At 39.0% G+C, this 16,592-nt stretch overlaps 1 protein-coding gene across 1 annotated transcript; it reads right to left on the bottom strand.

Annotated features, from left to right (window-relative positions):
- Positions 1–3,023: 3,023 nt before the first annotated feature.
- LOC307257024 (4-galactosyl-N-acetylglucosaminide 3-alpha-L-fucosyltransferase 9-like) lies at positions 3,024–13,218 on the bottom strand. The gene is made up of 2 exons (XM_080036139.1): positions 13,168–13,218; positions 3,024–4,470 (listed from the first exon to the last, which is right to left on the bottom strand). Exon 2 carries the CDS (start codon positions 4,465–4,467, stop codon positions 3,361–3,363), a length of 1,107 nt encoding a protein of 368 aa, XP_079892265.1. The 5' UTR covers positions 4,468–4,470; positions 13,168–13,218; the 3' UTR covers positions 3,024–3,360.
- Between the last annotated feature and the right edge of the window lie 3,374 nt (positions 13,219–16,592).

The raw sequence follows: 16,592 nt of genomic DNA, 5'->3' as shown, positions 1-16,592 counted from the left end.
TAATGATAGAACGCTGGTTCCATATGGGTGAAGTATTCCTTTAAACAACTGACACTCATGAATGGATGTAATTTCTTACCTGTAAGCATTTCTTGCTATAACAAGTCTAAATGTCCAAATTGAGAAAAGTTCAGTTGATCCTAGTAAATGTAAAGGTGCTACGAGAAACTTTTAAATATTCCTGAAATAGTCACATTTTTTCTGTAATGTAACAGCAAACGAGACCCTCAGTGCAAAGAATGCTATTGTTATATGGTTTTTCTTAATGCCTTTGTCATGGGTATACGCTCACCCATGAACAACAGCTGGCGTAGTAAAAACACTACCACTTTTGTCCAAAGGGGGGCGCTAGAATTAACACAAACTGAAAGTTCCTCAGAGCAACTTTTAAAGAGAACTGTAAAAATAGCAAACGCTAATTGATTTAGGTTTGAATTGTCACACCCAATAATCTAGCCAGAAAAATAGTTCATTATATTCCATGATATTTTTTTCTTCCATTGAAGGTGTAGTGTATAACATCATAACACATTGAAATGTTTATTGTTTAACTAAGAAATACTATTGAAATTAAATGTCAAACTTCTGTTGTAACATAACTAAGAAGGCCTGTCTTTTTCCAAGCAACTAGACTGGTGTGTGTGTGTGCCTGTGTCTGCTGGCAGGATATACTGTATGTCCTGCTGCACCTTGTACTTTCCGGATGTGCTGAGCATAACAGGATGAGATGTATAGGCATACAGCACACGCCAAAGATAGTGTGAAGCACAACACAATAGTTTACACAATAGCTTACACGTTTTAGATCCAATATGTGTGTTATTCTACACGTGAGACAAATTCTAGGAAAGTACGTTGACCAATCAGATCATCCCATTTTTGAGGTACAACTAAGACACGCTGTTGCTAACATGCTACTCGTACTAAAAGCCCTACTAACGCCCTACTCATACTAAAAGCCCTACTAACGCCCTACTCATAGGCTACTAAAAGCCCTGCTAACGTCCTGCTCATACTAAAAGCCCTACTAACGCCCTACTCATACTGAAAGCCCTACTAACGCCCTAATCATACTAAAAGCCATACTAACGTCCTACTCATACTAAAAGCCCTGCTAACGTCCTGCTCATCCTAAAAGCCATACTAACGTCCTACTCGTACTAAAAGCCCTGCTAACGTCCTGCTCATACTGAAAGCCCTACTAACGCCCTAATCATACTGAAAGCCCTACTAACTCATTAACCACCACTTATAGAGGTCGTGAACTACATGGTAAGCATTGTCGTATTTTGCAAGGTGTTCACAGGTTAGACAGAGGGGGTGGAGATGTCTGCCTGCCATGGCCGGATCATGAGGAGTGACTGTGTAGAACTCCCTCCACTCAAAGTAACGCATGTACTCGTCATCCTTCTTGTCCAGGTCCAGTAGAAACTCAGCCAGTGACCTCACATCGGGGAAATCATTTACGTGAACGAAAGAGTCAGGGGTATAGAACTGACAATTTTATAAAATTGTATAAAGACTCACTCATTTCACCAATTACACATTTGCTTAAAGGGGACATATTATGAAAAACCAAACATTGCCGGTGTTTGGGCACACTTTTTAGGTTATTGGGGTCCCTACCCAACCCTACCAGCACACACAAGCTTCAAAAAGACAAATATGTCAGTTTCTTCTGGGATGCTTATTTCGAAAAAGGGGGGATTTGAAGGTCTGTTCCAAAAAACACTGACTGATGACGAAATTGGTCGGTTTTCATTAACATAAATACTCCCACGGGAAAGCTTACCAGAAACTCGGCAGTTGATTGGCAAATCAAGACGCCCCGTTGGTAACCACACACACCTGGAACTGCACCTGCTAATGCAACAACAGAGCAGAAGCAAGCTGCAGTGTGAGCTCATCCTCAAGCTACCATCACACCCCAGCCTCGAAGCAGCCCGGGGCTGAATGGATTTACTTCATTTTTTGTTAGGCTATGCCCAGCAAAGGTTGGCAATCTAGTTTGATCTGCTGTTATACTGGAGTGTGGAGGAGATTGTGCCTTCAATGTGTGTAATGTGCTTTGATTTATCCTTCCTATAATAACCAACGCCGACTGAAACGAGATAATGCCACTGGGTTAAGTAGTTAGCGTTAGCGTCCGCTAGCTTAACCGTTAGCTTTATGCTAACGTTTAGATCTGTGAGTCTGTCCGTGACAGCCCCTGTGTGAAAAACAGACGGGGAAACTGTACGGTGTGTTGGAAACTGAATAGTATTTGTTTGTTGTTGACAGTGTGTAGTTATGCAAGCAGTCGTTGTACATGCAGCAGTAGGCCTATTACATCTCCAGTGTTTATGTACACTATAATAGACAGGAAGAATAGCCTACTGTAAGTTGCCTCTGCTGCTGTTTGTTTCCAGTCCATTATATTTCATAAAGCACACAGTATCACTCAGAACTCGTTGCTTCTTGAGCAGGGTTATACTGAACTTATTAGTAGCCTATCTTATTTAATAATCGAAGAAAAAATATATTTTCATTAGTTAGTAGCTTTGCCATAACTACAGATGTATGATGTATATTTCAGCTAGGCTACATGATATAACATTGAATGTGTCATGTTTTACAGATATGAGTGACCTGACGGACCACACTATCTGTTCCATCAGAGGAGACTGTTCACTGGGTGGGACAGGTGGTCTTCTTCAGAGCCCACCAGCAACAACTGGACAGTTACATACAAGTTATGGCTTTGCTTCTGTTTGATATGTACACTTTATATTTCCATTTCAATGGCTATGAATAAACTGCTTTATTTTTAAGTATGGTTTTGGTCTTTTTAAAATGTAATGATACTGTTTTATAAGAAATATTCAGAGAGATAAAGGGTTGAATTAAAAATCGTATAAGTCAATGCATGTAGATCGGTCTGAAAACTAGTCCAACATCCTGACTATGAAAATGTGAGTTTCAAGTAATCCTTTACTACACGAAGCAAACAGTGACAGTTAGCAACACAATACATTTTTTAACAGTAAAACTTTATTATAAATGAGTGATCACAATACAAATGATACATTATCTACTAGATATTGAAAGGGTGTCAGATAATTTGCAGCTCTGACTAATTATTTCTATACTTTTTTTTTTACAAAAGATAATGCCTTTCCAGTGAATCTTGACATTACATAAGCCCTACTAACGTCCTACTCGTAATAAAAGCCCTACTAACGCCCTACTCGTAATAAAAGCCCTACTAACGCCCTACTCATACTAAAAGCCATACTAACGTCCTACTCATACTGAAAGCCCTACTAATGCCCTAATCATACTGAAAGCCCTACTAACGCCCTAATCATACTGAAAGCCCTACTAACTCATTAACCACCACTTATAGAGGTCGTGAACTACATGGTAAGCATTGTCGTATTTTGCAAGGTGTTCACAGGTTAGACAGAGGGGGTGGAGGTGTCTGCCTGCCATGGCCGGATCATGAGGAGTGACTGTGTAGAACTCCCTCCACTCAAAGTAACGCATGTACTCGTCATCCTTCTTGTCCAGGTCCAGCAGAAACTCAGCCAGTGACTTCACATCGGGGAAATCATTTACGTGAATGAAAGAGTCAGGGGTATAGAACTGATGGTAGTTTTCTCTTGGTGGACCCAAAACTATTGGGACCGTCCCGGCCACAAAGGCCCCGTTTGGCTTCTCAGTGATGTAGTCTCTGTGGATCGAGTTCTCAAATGCGAGGTAGAACTTACAGCTGGCAATAGTTGGGTAATATAAATCATCGTTTAAGAAGCTATTTCCCCCACCTCCGAAGAGATGGACCTTAACGTGTTTGGACAGTTCCGCATAATATCTTTCTCTCGTAACTGTCCCAGGCCGGTGTCTGTCAGTGACTATCCAACACACCAGTTTGTCTTTCTTGGGCAGAACAAAGTCATTTTTCACTCCTCCTGGGTCCTTGATAGTGAACTCCTGCCGAACCACAATGTCAGAATCTCTCCTGTAGGTGGCAGTCAAGTTAAACAGGTTCTCCAGGCCTGGTGGATACTTAGTGCCCGTTGGGGGTTCAACATGAAACCAAATCCACTTCTGAAAAACTGGTCGCGGACCCTGAGGCAAATTCCCCAAATCCTGATCTATATCAGCATGGTAAATGACGACTCCCTTAGCTTTGCTGTAGAGGGACCGGTTAGCGGTAATGACACAGCTATTTATTTTGAAGTTTTGAGGACAAAGTGTCAAATCAAACTTGAGAGCTACAGGCCAGAACCACAGCAGTACTATGGGCTTTTCATTTGAAGCATTGCCATCATCATCATTTTGCTCCTCATCAGCTACTGTAGAAGGGCAACCGGGAGACAGATGCGCAAAATCAGGAGACAGATGGAGCTCAAAATACAGACAGAATGCAAGAACAAAGAACAACAGCAGGGCGAAAGCCGCTATCTTGTTATTGGAAACCATCTTCATCACCTGTGGAGGCAGAAAAAAGGAAAACTGATTTGATCACTTTGAAAACTACATCATGAGTTGTGTATTCAAAAATATACAGCTCCGGAAAAAATGAAGAGACCAGTCTGGATTTTTCTTAAAAATCTTCGTCTCTATATAACTTATTGAAAATGCTCTTAATGAAAAAAAAAAAAAGTATTGGAATTTGGTGGAAATGTTGTCAGTAGTTTATATTATAAAACCAAAACGTTCATTCTACTCAAACATGTGCCTATAGTAAAACGAGAGACACTGAACATTTGGAGTGGTCTCTATAATTGTTTCTCTGAGCTGTAGTTCAGTGATCGTGAAGAGACACAGCAGCCTGCAGTGTCCACATGCTAGAGTTTGCAAATATCTTTTTATCTTTGTCAACTGCAAATGCTAACAAGGCTTCTGTGGGTGAATGGAAAGTTTGACAGGTGCAGGAGCAGTAACTAGATGTGAGGTGGGCAAAATAACCTTTATAAGAACAACAATCACTAATAGACTATACATTGAAGTCAATATGCTCAGTCTTTTGAGGGATTAAGTTTAGTTTATTTATTTAGCACACATTAAGGCTAACAAATACACTTTCGAAAATAAGGAGACAGAGTATTACATAAATAATCAAAATATCATTATTAGATGGAAAATGATGTGATAAATGGGTCAATGACGTGACGCCCATTTTTTTGGGTCCCCAAGGTTAAATTAAATTTTAAAATGTGGAAATAAAAAAAAAGCTTACACATTACTTTAACACATTCATTTCCAGAGACCCTATTCGAAAGTTTTTGGTTTTATTCAATTTTGAGAGAATATTTGGAGATAAAAGGCAAAAATGTCTAACGCCTCGTTTCCACATACGTATGTTTTTCGTATACGTGCTTCCGTAAATGTACGGAAGGGGTCGCTAGTGTTCTACGCAAGGACATTAATTTATTTACGGACAGCAAAAAAGATGGGGGAACGCCTGATAATGTCAGTGTTTAGGAGACCGGTCCTGTGGAATATAAAAATACTCACAGTTTGTCTTTTAATTCATTCAAACTGACAGTATTTAGTTATAAAAGCGAATGATCAAACTGATATACTGTTATTTATGTAAAACATATGATATATTAAACTGATCAAATAAGCTATAACCAAGTATAGAGGAAAGGAAAATAAAAATACTCACAATTTGTCTTTTTATTCACTCAAACTGACAATCAAAAGCAAGCGAGCTAGCAAAACTTTCATACGGTATCTCCGTAAAACCACGGCGAAAGTTCAATTTTTTGAACGTATATTACGGACATACCGGACAGAAATATTACGGAGGGGAGGAGTTTCGGACGCAAAACGGACATTACGGAGACTCACATAGGAATGAATGGACTTTCGGTCGGAGACGGTTGGATCGCATACGAGAATGTACGTATGTGGAAACGAGGCGTAAGTGGTGTAACCGTCAAAACTTTGTACCAATTTTTTTTACTTGCTTAAATACAGTGAATTTCTCAATATAACATCCTATAAACTATGTTGGCATTATCCTAACATGGAGGTCATTATGAGTACAGTATATAAATTATATTTAAATATAACTTTCACATTTGTTCTAATAATTTGGGGAATCTCATCAGACGAGCGAACATCCTGAATTGTCAAGTGGTGTAACCATCATTCAAGGTGCCATTTTGTTCAAATCTTTAAGAACAGTAAAGGACCCCTGATGAACATGACTGCTGCATTCCAAAGCTCTCCAAGGAATATAAGATATTTGCACTTTTAGGGTATGTCAAGTATCATTTGGGTTACATGTCAAATGGTGTAACCCAAATAAAACGTTGAAAAAATATTTTATTCATGAATAGTAGTATTTGTTTTAAGAATTATATTTGATTTATTCACACCAAGACCATGTCCTCAGATATGAGTCCATGATAATTCCTGTCAAAATACATTTTTAGTCTAAATGTCAAATGGTGTAACCGGTTACACCATTTGACTAATTTGACAAACATCTCGGTTTTTGTCCAATTTTCTCAAAATTCACTAGTTTATGATACTGGTTTAAAATGAAATATGAGCTCAATTACTTTTCTAAACCAGTTTTAGGTTATTATTGTTTGCATCTTCTAAAACAGTTCATATTTCCACAACTGTATCACCAAAGCTAGGTCCGGCTAGGATAAAATCATTAAGTGGCATGATTTTGTGATTTTTCAATTCATGCTTAGCTTCAATGCATATTTGTATATAATTCCTTTTCATTTTAATGTCACATAATTTCATAATACATGAATAAATTATATAAATGAAGCATGTGAACAGTGACACCTACAGGGTTCGTACAGCTTTTTAAGAGTAAAATTCAAGCACTTTTCCAGCACTATCAAGATAACATGTCAACTTTTTCAAGGAAGACAAAGCTTTAAATATACAGTATATAAATAAATGCTTATGATTTCATACATTGCCTTATCTGTAAAATGGGAGTGTTCATATAATGTATATGGACAATCACCAATTTGCAGTATGGCCCTAAGGAGACCTTTATCAGTTTAGTTCATATGCCCAAAATGACCATCAATCAGGTTAATAACAACATGACTATACAGGTGATACTCATATTATTAGAATATCATGGAAAATTAATTGGAATTCATTCAAAAGGGGCCCAAACCACGTACTGAGTACATATCGATGATTATACTTTATTTAGGGCCGACATTTCTGTATTTAAAATCCCTTTTTTATTGATTTTTATGTAATATTAAAATGCTCAGAGATTTTGAACTTGGGGTTTTCATAAGCTGTAAACCATAATAAATACAAGTATAACAAATGAAGGCTTGAAATATCTCACTTTACATGTAATGAGTATATAATATTTTAGTTTCACCTTTTAAGTTGAATTACTGAAATAAATGAACTTTTGCACGATATTCAAATTTTTCGAGTTTCATCTGTAGGCCTACTTGAGCAATATCACATGAGATGGAGCATATTGTCACTATATCAGTGCTGCTGTGATTCAGTTGAAAATGCCATAATGATAATCAATAGGTCTAGATGTAGGAAATGGTTACTAATTAATAACTTATTTCACACACACACACACACACACACACACACAGGCCCGCCGACACAAATGGCTGGGCCCCTGAAAACCTCCTGTCAATGGGCCCCCCTTACTCATACTTCACTTGTATCAATGTGTGTGTGTGTGTGTGTGTGTGTGTGTGTGTGTGTGTGTGTGTGTGTGTGTGTGTGTGCGCTCATCCCTAAATAAACACATACATGTATTTGTAGATAGACTAACTATCTTATCTACTAGGGACATGCAGCGAGAGTTTGGGGAACAGTAGCTCAAGTGAGAAAAAGGACTCTTTTGTGATTATTATACTATATATGTTTTTAAAAATAGTAGCACATTTCTGACTTACTTACCAATTTATTGTAATACCCTAAAACTCACTGCTTATTGCTTAATATTCAACAGATTTTTACAAAATAACATTGGTTTTCTTGAGTATTCACTAGGTTTATCACAGGAGCAGGCAACAACAAAGGACACTATTACAGACATTGCCTATGCTGCGGGCCGCCCCTGAGGTGCAGTAAAGAACTGGTCAGACATCCTTATGGTGTGACACCTGGGTCTGGTTGTCTATGCAGTATGTTCAGTATGTGACATGAAACTCATGGAACATTTTTCAAATTGTACCTGGCTGCTGGCGTCAACCTGAAGACATAGATCAAAGACTTTGGACCTTATTGTCCCCAAAGGGAAATTCTTTGACACAAAAATGTACGTTAAGACATTTAAACCTGTTAGTAGACTCAGGAAAACAACAAAGTAATTACCTTGTCAACTTTATAAGAATGTTTTCTGTTTTACCTGAGGGGTCCAAATACTTTTCACAATTCATAGAATAACACCCAGACACAAGTAGCAGGACGACTCAGGTAAAATAATCCAGCCAAAACTGTACAACAATATATCAAAACCAAATTTTGTAACCATATGGCACAAAAAAGTAAAGGAAATGAATACATTAAAGAACTACATTTATCTGATATGGAGACACCTGAATTAATCAAGGAAATAATTTTACTGTAGCTTAAACTTAAAAAAGCTCTTCAAGACTAGATTATTTTTTGAGAGTTCAAATTAAATGGAGGCTGGGCTGAAAGATTCTAAAATTCCTGGGAGAACAAATGTATATTTATTTTGTGATTAACACATTACTACAACTAGGTGGGAAGCCAACAAGGCTTATACTGTATAAGGGGTCAAATTATAAATTATACAAGTTCCCTGGCCAGCCTCCATTCCCCCTCAGCTCAGTTTTGTGGTACCCAGCCCACCTGCCCTGGGTAAGGGTGGGGGAGTATGTTATGATGTCTAAAAGGCTAAGCTAATCTCTAGCGAACACTTGGCGAATGTTTGTTTATGTTTACTAACCACGTTAATGTGTCTCTCAGAGCCAGTGCCCCGCCTAGCCCGTTCCCCGAAATGTCAAAATCGTAAATAAATATAAACAGCTAATGGCTCTGAGCCAGGCTTTTTAAAATTGGTGTTAGCGACTTTTTTTCAGCGTGCCGTGCACACAGGACGGACATGAAGCAGAGGGTAGCAGAGGAATAGATATTGGCATTTTACCTAAGTTACAATATTTAAAATGTTTGTTTTATCGTTATGGTTGTGCAAGTTTTAAATGGTTATAGTGAATATTTCTGTTAAAAATAATGTTAGGCTCAGTTAGGTTCTTGGCCTCTGAAGACCATGGGCCCCCCAAGGGCTGGGCCCAAGAAAGCTTTCCCACTTTCTACCCCTTATGGTCGGCCCTGCACACACACACACACACACACACACACACACACACACACACACACACACACACACACACGTAAGAATAACAAAGGGCAAATACAGCCTTTGCACCCCTTTTTTCCCCGGGCTGAATTATAACAATATGTATAAATGTATGCCTGGATATTATATATTTAAATACATCCTTGAGCTTGTGTATGACCAGACATTTTCAATATTGCTAGGTTTCCAGATTACAGTTTGTGTATGTTGGTGTGTTGCCAAAAAGTGATCCTCCCAAAAAGGGCTTTCAGTCAAATAAAATAAAGGTATTTAAGCCAATATATGTCCATGATTTCAGAACGTAAATGGGACTAAGTGGGCTCTGGTCCAATAAAGCATCAGTACAAATATGGCGACATAGCGTTAACATGCTGAGACTGTGGACTGAAATCACTTGACAGCAAAGACCGTTCTCGACTTCGACAACTTCACAAAATTAAAATGTCGGATCTTGGTTCTGTAACTAATCTCACTACAGTGTGACTAATGGATTAGGTTATAGGCCTACAACTTGTTATGGGAGCTGCATCGAGCTAACCCCGCTGAGTGTAACATCACGTTACAATGAAGTAACCCCCAAGCTTACGTTATCTAGCTAACAACATGGATTTGGAGCAATACACTATTGAGAACTAGCTGGTCAGCTAATTGCTAACGGTGTTGAGCATCAATTTAGCATGCTATTTATTTGTATCAACAAGTCAATAACACATACAAACTCGGGATTTGGTGCAACTTACAAAAAAGAACACGAATGAACAGTCATCCAGAGTGACATTGTCCGATAAGTTTTAACAAAAAAAAATTCTAAACTGATTTACCTTTTGCATGACTTCTAAGTGCCGATTCCCCCATTGTGTAGCCTGCTACAGCTGGAGGTACTTTTTGCAGCCGTACAGTAGCCTATGCCTGCCGGTTATTAGGGCCTCGTCATAACCAAATGGAAACAGATATCTGGTATGGTAATCGGGAGCAATAGGTCCATGAGCAGCGACTCGTGGTTCTGGATAATTCCTGGAGCGATCGCCAGGTGTGGCGCGTGCGCCAGGAAAGAAAACACGGGGAGCAACTGCACTCGTGCATACAAGACGGTGGCGAAGAAAACATTGCGAAAGATTTTTTTTAAATTTACATAATAAAAAAATTTGTTGAATTACGACACTGGTCAATAGAGAAAATCCAGCATTTTCCAGCACAGTGTTCAGATTTCAAGCACATTTCAAACCTTGAAAACACTCGATTGAAAATCAAGCATTTTCCAGACTTTCAAGCATCTGTACGAACCCTGCACCTAATGTGGAAGGATGAACAGCAGCTTTAAATACCTAGAACTCCATCAATTTGTGAATAGTAAAACATGTTAAGCCAATTACCTTGCAAAAAGAGGACAGGAAAGGTAGTTTTCATGAACAGAAACAAGCGTGCACTCACACTCACATGTGCTGCTGCAAGCTTTTTTCTTAAATGTAATCACATCACAAGGCATAACGTCAACCAAATAATACCTTGCTTTTAGACAGATATAACTAAATATGAATTCACTGTTTAAAAGGGCATGCAGGAGCAGGACCCTTAACATACATGAATCTCCTAGTCTCTATACCCATCCACCTACCTCTTTACTATGGGCAGAGATATGTGTCAGTAGAACTTGAATTCGAATTGATCGACTTGAATATGAATTGATCAACTTGCATTTGAATTATTGATACTTGAATTCGAATTTATACACTTAATTTATAACTCAGACATTAAGCATTTTATGTAAATGCACCCAACCCTCTGGAACTCCCTCCCTCCAAACATCAGCATCGCAGACTAAATAAACTCATTCAAAAGTCAACTCAAAACTCACCTCTTTCAGAAAGCATAATTACACCGGACTCAACTCCAAACCTTATCTTTAATTTGTCTGTATTTTGTTTTCTTTTTCTATAAGTATGATTTTCTAAATGTTTGATGTAAAGTGTCTTTGAATGATCTCCAATAAAGCACTATATAAATTCTATATAATAACTATAGTAATATCAACTACTATTAACAGTCAAGAGTTGACCAATGACTCTGCTATTGGTGTCAGGGGGAACTGTCAAGTGTGAATTAATCCAATGTATTACAACACACCTGCTGCTGCTGTTAATATGCTATAAGCAGCAATGCATCTCACTCAACATGATTGCTGGAATATAAAAAACTTAACTTTTTTTTTTCTTTTTTTTATCCTCGAGAGACCAATTGAGGGGTGACCCTCATTTACAATGACGTCGAGTTCAAAACAAATTCAAAGGAAAAACAACAATACATAAACAATATTCAATGCAAAAACATCAAATACACAACAACAGGTGAAGAGAAAAAAAACAATTTAAACATTTACATATTGGTGAAGAGTGGCAGCAATTAAAATTAAATTCGCCGCATTCCAAACCTATAAAGAAGTTCTTATACAACTACTGCAGTGTCTTAAACCTGTCAATCTGTGGAGTAACTAGAGTGTACACTGTAGAGCAACACATACACAGCCCGGATGTTAGGCAAGGCAAGGCAATATTATTTATCTAGCACAATTCAGACACAAGGCCACTCAAAGTGCTTTACAGGGGCAAGATTAAAATATATAATACACATTAGAAAAGCGATAAAAATAGAAATAAAATATTTAAAAGCGAATGAGTAGAAATAGAGCATTTAAATAAAATAAAAATGACAGGTTATAATGGGAATAGTAAGGGGAGAACGGGTTATATTACGTTTGTAATGTCGATAATGACTTTGGTCTAGTTTTAGTTTTGTAAGTTTTCTGATTCACAAACGGACTGACTGACCTACATTTACGCCGGTTACGTAAACTTTTTTTTCTTTTCTATTTGTATTCAACTGCCACTCTCTCTCTCTCGCTCTCTCTCTCACCCTCTCTCCCTCTCTCTCTCTTTCTCTCTCTCCCTCTTTCTCTCCCTCTGTCTCTCTCTCTCTGTCTTTCTCTTTCTCTCTCTCTCTCTCTCTCTCTCTTTGAGACACACACACACACACACACACACACACACACACACACACACACACAAACACGGAAACTGACATACCAACAGAGATGTAATACTCGATACTGATTCCAAGGAAGTTCCACGATTGTCTTTCTGTGTGATTGATGACACACTAACATGACAGACAGACTACTGTAACATTTTATTTTCATTTAAAAAAAAAAATGACTGTTTTATTCAAAATATGCATAAGAAAATGGGAAAGGAGACAAACAGAAAATATAAAAAATGTGCATTTTAATTTTTGAAGTTCCAAATAATTATTTATATTACAGTAATCAGCGGGCTAACGTGTCCCACTGCCACAATGACACAAGATATGTGCGGCCAGCGTCTTGATGGCTTTGACACGGAAACTGACATAGGCTATTAAATCATTTTTAACACTTTTAACACGATTGGTCAACAATTATTTCGAAAACAAGATTTCCAGGTTACGTCCCACTCAAAATTGCAAAAAACGCATACAATTTAGATTTAGGGGTTATCCAAATAAAATCTTTTTTCATGTGATATTTTGAAATGGAAGTTATTATTCTCACGAGTTACACTCACACAAAATAATGAATATTTCTTATTCTTTTGTGGTTACACCATTTGACATTGTCAGGTCAGTTTGGGCCTACAGTACTTTTAGTAGAAAATTGTGTAAATCCCATTTCCCATGAAATAAAACTAACAGAAACACGAAATATATATTTTAACTTGATTCAAGGATGCTTTTAAAATATATTTTTGAAAGAGGATTAAGATTACCACCACCACATTGAATGTGCTTTTTCTCACCTTTTCTGAGAGTGCTTGCTGTTATCCAGTAGCTCAACAGTGGAAGTCTTTTCCTTTTGGTGCAAATATAGATGATAGAACATAGATAGGCGGGACATCTGCTTTGCCAAACAAGACAAACTGGTTCCCACACACACACACACACACACACACACACACAAACCTGGTTCTGTTCAGCCTGTGACATGCAGCTGAAGTATGTAGCAGGTGTCACACCATCGGGAGGTCTGACGCCGCTGTAGCGATTACAGGTGGTTCAGATTAATCCTGCAATTAGAAATTAATCTGAAGATTAATAATACCTTAATAATTTATTAAAGTTCAAAGGGGCACCACCATTCATTTAAGAAATGGAAAAATAATAGCAAATTGTCTCGTTTAATCAATGATTTATTCTCAAATGTTGATTACTTTAATGTTCAGTTAAATAAATCAATATTAATAAATCCTAGTCTCAATGATCATTTCCATAAAATAATGTAATCAAATAATTACTATTATAAATTTGGTAATATCATCTTAACACTGAAGGCTACAGAGTTCTTGTACTTGTTGGTTGCGGACTTCCCAATAATATTCACACAAATGAATGACAGAAACTTCTAGTTACAAAAGAAAATAGAAAATGCATGTAATTTATTAACATAAGGTAAATAAAATCACATTTAAAAACCACTAAAACTAAAGCACACAGAGTGTGTGTGTGTGTGTGTGTGTGTGTGTGTGTGTGTGTGTGTGTGTGTGTGTGTGTGTGTGTGTGTGTGTGTGTCTGTGTCTGTGTCTGTGTCTGTGTCTGTGTCTGTGACCCCGTTTCCACCTGGCATTAACATGTGGTTTTTGTGATCCGATCACATGAATAACTACAGGTGAGAACACTCTCAAGACGCATTGAGATCGGATCACAAAAACCACATTCGGAGGTGGTTTACGTCGCTTGTGTCGCTTGTATCTGCATTCATTTTGTAGTGGAAACACCTATGTGGTTTTTGGTCACATTAGGGACAGCCTACTTAACTGCTGCCCCCTGCCTGAGCGGAAGTACGTTGAAAATGCATCACTGGCGTTCATGCAGCTTTTATAGAAGCCTCATGAACGAGTTGCAAATGACAAGCTTACTCCTCTGTTTTCATTTCACTGCGTACATCTGAAAACACGGAAATCGCTGCTATTGACTGGAGAGCTGCAAGGCAACTACTTCCTGTTCTTATCTGCTTAAGAATAAAAGTCAACTCGCGTTTGGGTAGTAACAGGCTTTTAATGTGAAGGCGCACAGGAAATATTCTGTTCGCATACAGTATCTTAACTTCATACAGAAAGCCGCCCGTGTAGCCTACTGGTGGTGACAAGAGTGTAGCAGACGTTAGAAAAGGCGCCCCGCAAACACACATCTTTCACCAGCCAAAGAGGCGTAATAACTTACTCGCCTAAGAGTTTTTACTTTTATATACTATCTATTATATTTCCCGCATTTGGCGAGAGCCCTCTGAGCAGTGTTGTGCATCGCGCCTCCTTGTCTAAATGAGACAGTAGCATATCTCGTCAACCTAGACTGGTAATTATCTTCACATGTAATGCATTTTAATAGCAAATGCGATTAAAACTGTGGCACTGTACAGCCCTGTATGTTTACTTGTTTGAACCCCACCGGTTAAAAACACCAATGCAAACGGAAATGATGAACGTGTTGATTTAAATACAGCGCGGGTAAATGGAATCCGATCACAAGTAGACAGAGAAGTCACATTTGAAAATACAAGTGGGAACACACGGACTGAGAGCTGTCCACTTGTAACCAGATTCAAAAAGTCAGATGTTAATGCCAGTTGGAAACAGGGTCTGTGAGTGCATGTATGTGTAGATGCAAATTAGCCGGTCTTTCACACCTTCCTCCCTGTGGTGGGGGAAGAGAGGGAAGAGAAACAAAAGGAGCCTTTGTCCAAAGGTTCCTTTAAAGGTAATTCAAATCAACATAAATGTTTGGGTATCTAACCAATAAGTTCAATGTAATATCACAGTATTGTAAACCCAATTACAAAGTAACAATGAATAGTTCAAATCAGTACACATACATTTCCAAGTTAACAGTCTTTCAAGCCATGTGTTCTTGCTAAGCTAAGCTAACTGCCCAGTGGTTCATACGATACCAGATGATGATACACAGCGTTTGTTGCAGTGTGAGAGGTTCTGGATCCTTTGGCATGAAACAGGGGTTTTGCTTCGCGGGTCGGTCTTGATGCAGTTCGGATGAACTGGTGCTTTCTGGATCTTCAGTAGCAGCATGCTAACTGGCGTTGTTGCCTCTGGGCTACGGTTGTAGCTCTTAGCTTGATTCTTAGCTTCTTCGTCTTAAGGGTCTGGCCTTGGTGGGAGCTTGGTTCGTTCCCTTGTTCTTCTGGTTCTTCTTTGGGTTGCTTGGAGCAGCCGGTTGGATCCTTGTTCCTCTTTGGTTGAGAGGACCTTCACGGCTGTTTGGACAGGCCGTGGTGGATCAGGGAGAGCAGAGAACAACGGGCCTTGCCCGGGTCCAGGAGTTGGAGAGTCCCCCTTCCAGTATGGAAGTTGGGGCAGGAGAGAGCGTGCTAGCCCCCTTTTTGGTAGGCCAAGCGTGAGCGTTCCACCACCTCCGAGGGTGGTTGAAGAGGAGAGAGCACCGAGCACCTCGGATGGTGCTTGAAGAAGAGGCTGGCTGCTGCACCACTCCGTTCGGAGATGCAGAGACAAAGAGAAAGAGCTGTATCAGCTCACTAGCTGTTATCAGAAACAGCATAAGACTTCTGACCAATGGCAGAAGAGACAGGGGGGGGGGGGGACATCCTGGCTTGGGCTGGCTAGGACAGAGGAACTGATAGGTGTGAAAACACAGATAAAAGCCTTGGCTTCAACCAGAGGAATGTTGGGGGTTGTGACACCAACATTTTGCTGTAGAGTCAGAAACAAAGTCTTAATTCACTTTAGAGTCAAAAGTCTTAATGAATGAATGAACCCATGTACATATTCACTACACCGCCCTACCTACTGAGCTGACCAGTTTTGACAAATAAATAGGGCTGTCAAATTAACGCGTTAATTTCGATTAATTAATCACAGAAAAATTAACGCGATTAAAAAAATTAACGCAGATTAATCGCACTTCTATAATGCCCTTTGACCCGGTGCAAAAGTGGTGCGCAGCTGCACCGAGCTGCACCTGTAGCTTGCATACATGGCCCGCACGGGTGAAAGGGAGAAAAGTAAAGAGAGAAGCAGGGGAAAGGGAGGGCTCTATGGACGGTTTATGGGATGCTTCGGGCAAATAAGCATGAAGGTAGGAAGACATCTTACTTTATTCTCCGCAGTGTCTGTGCATTGATTTAGTGGGTGCAACAATGTAGGCTTGGGGCGACTGTGGCTCAGGTGGTTAAGCTGGTTGGCCAATGATCCTAGGG

Source organism: Ammodytes marinus (assembly GCF_949987685.1).
Source record: "Ammodytes marinus genome assembly, chromosome: 10".
Taxonomy (NCBI): domain Eukaryota; kingdom Metazoa; phylum Chordata; class Actinopteri; order Uranoscopiformes; family Ammodytidae; genus Ammodytes; species Ammodytes marinus.
This window is presented reverse-complemented; position numbering and strand designations above follow the sequence as displayed.

Excerpts from the sequence above, each read along its gene's own strand:
- LOC307257024 (XM_080036139.1), bottom strand. The coding sequence starts at position 4,467 with ATGAAGATGGTTTCCAATAACAAGATAGCGGCTTTCGCCCTGCTGTTG.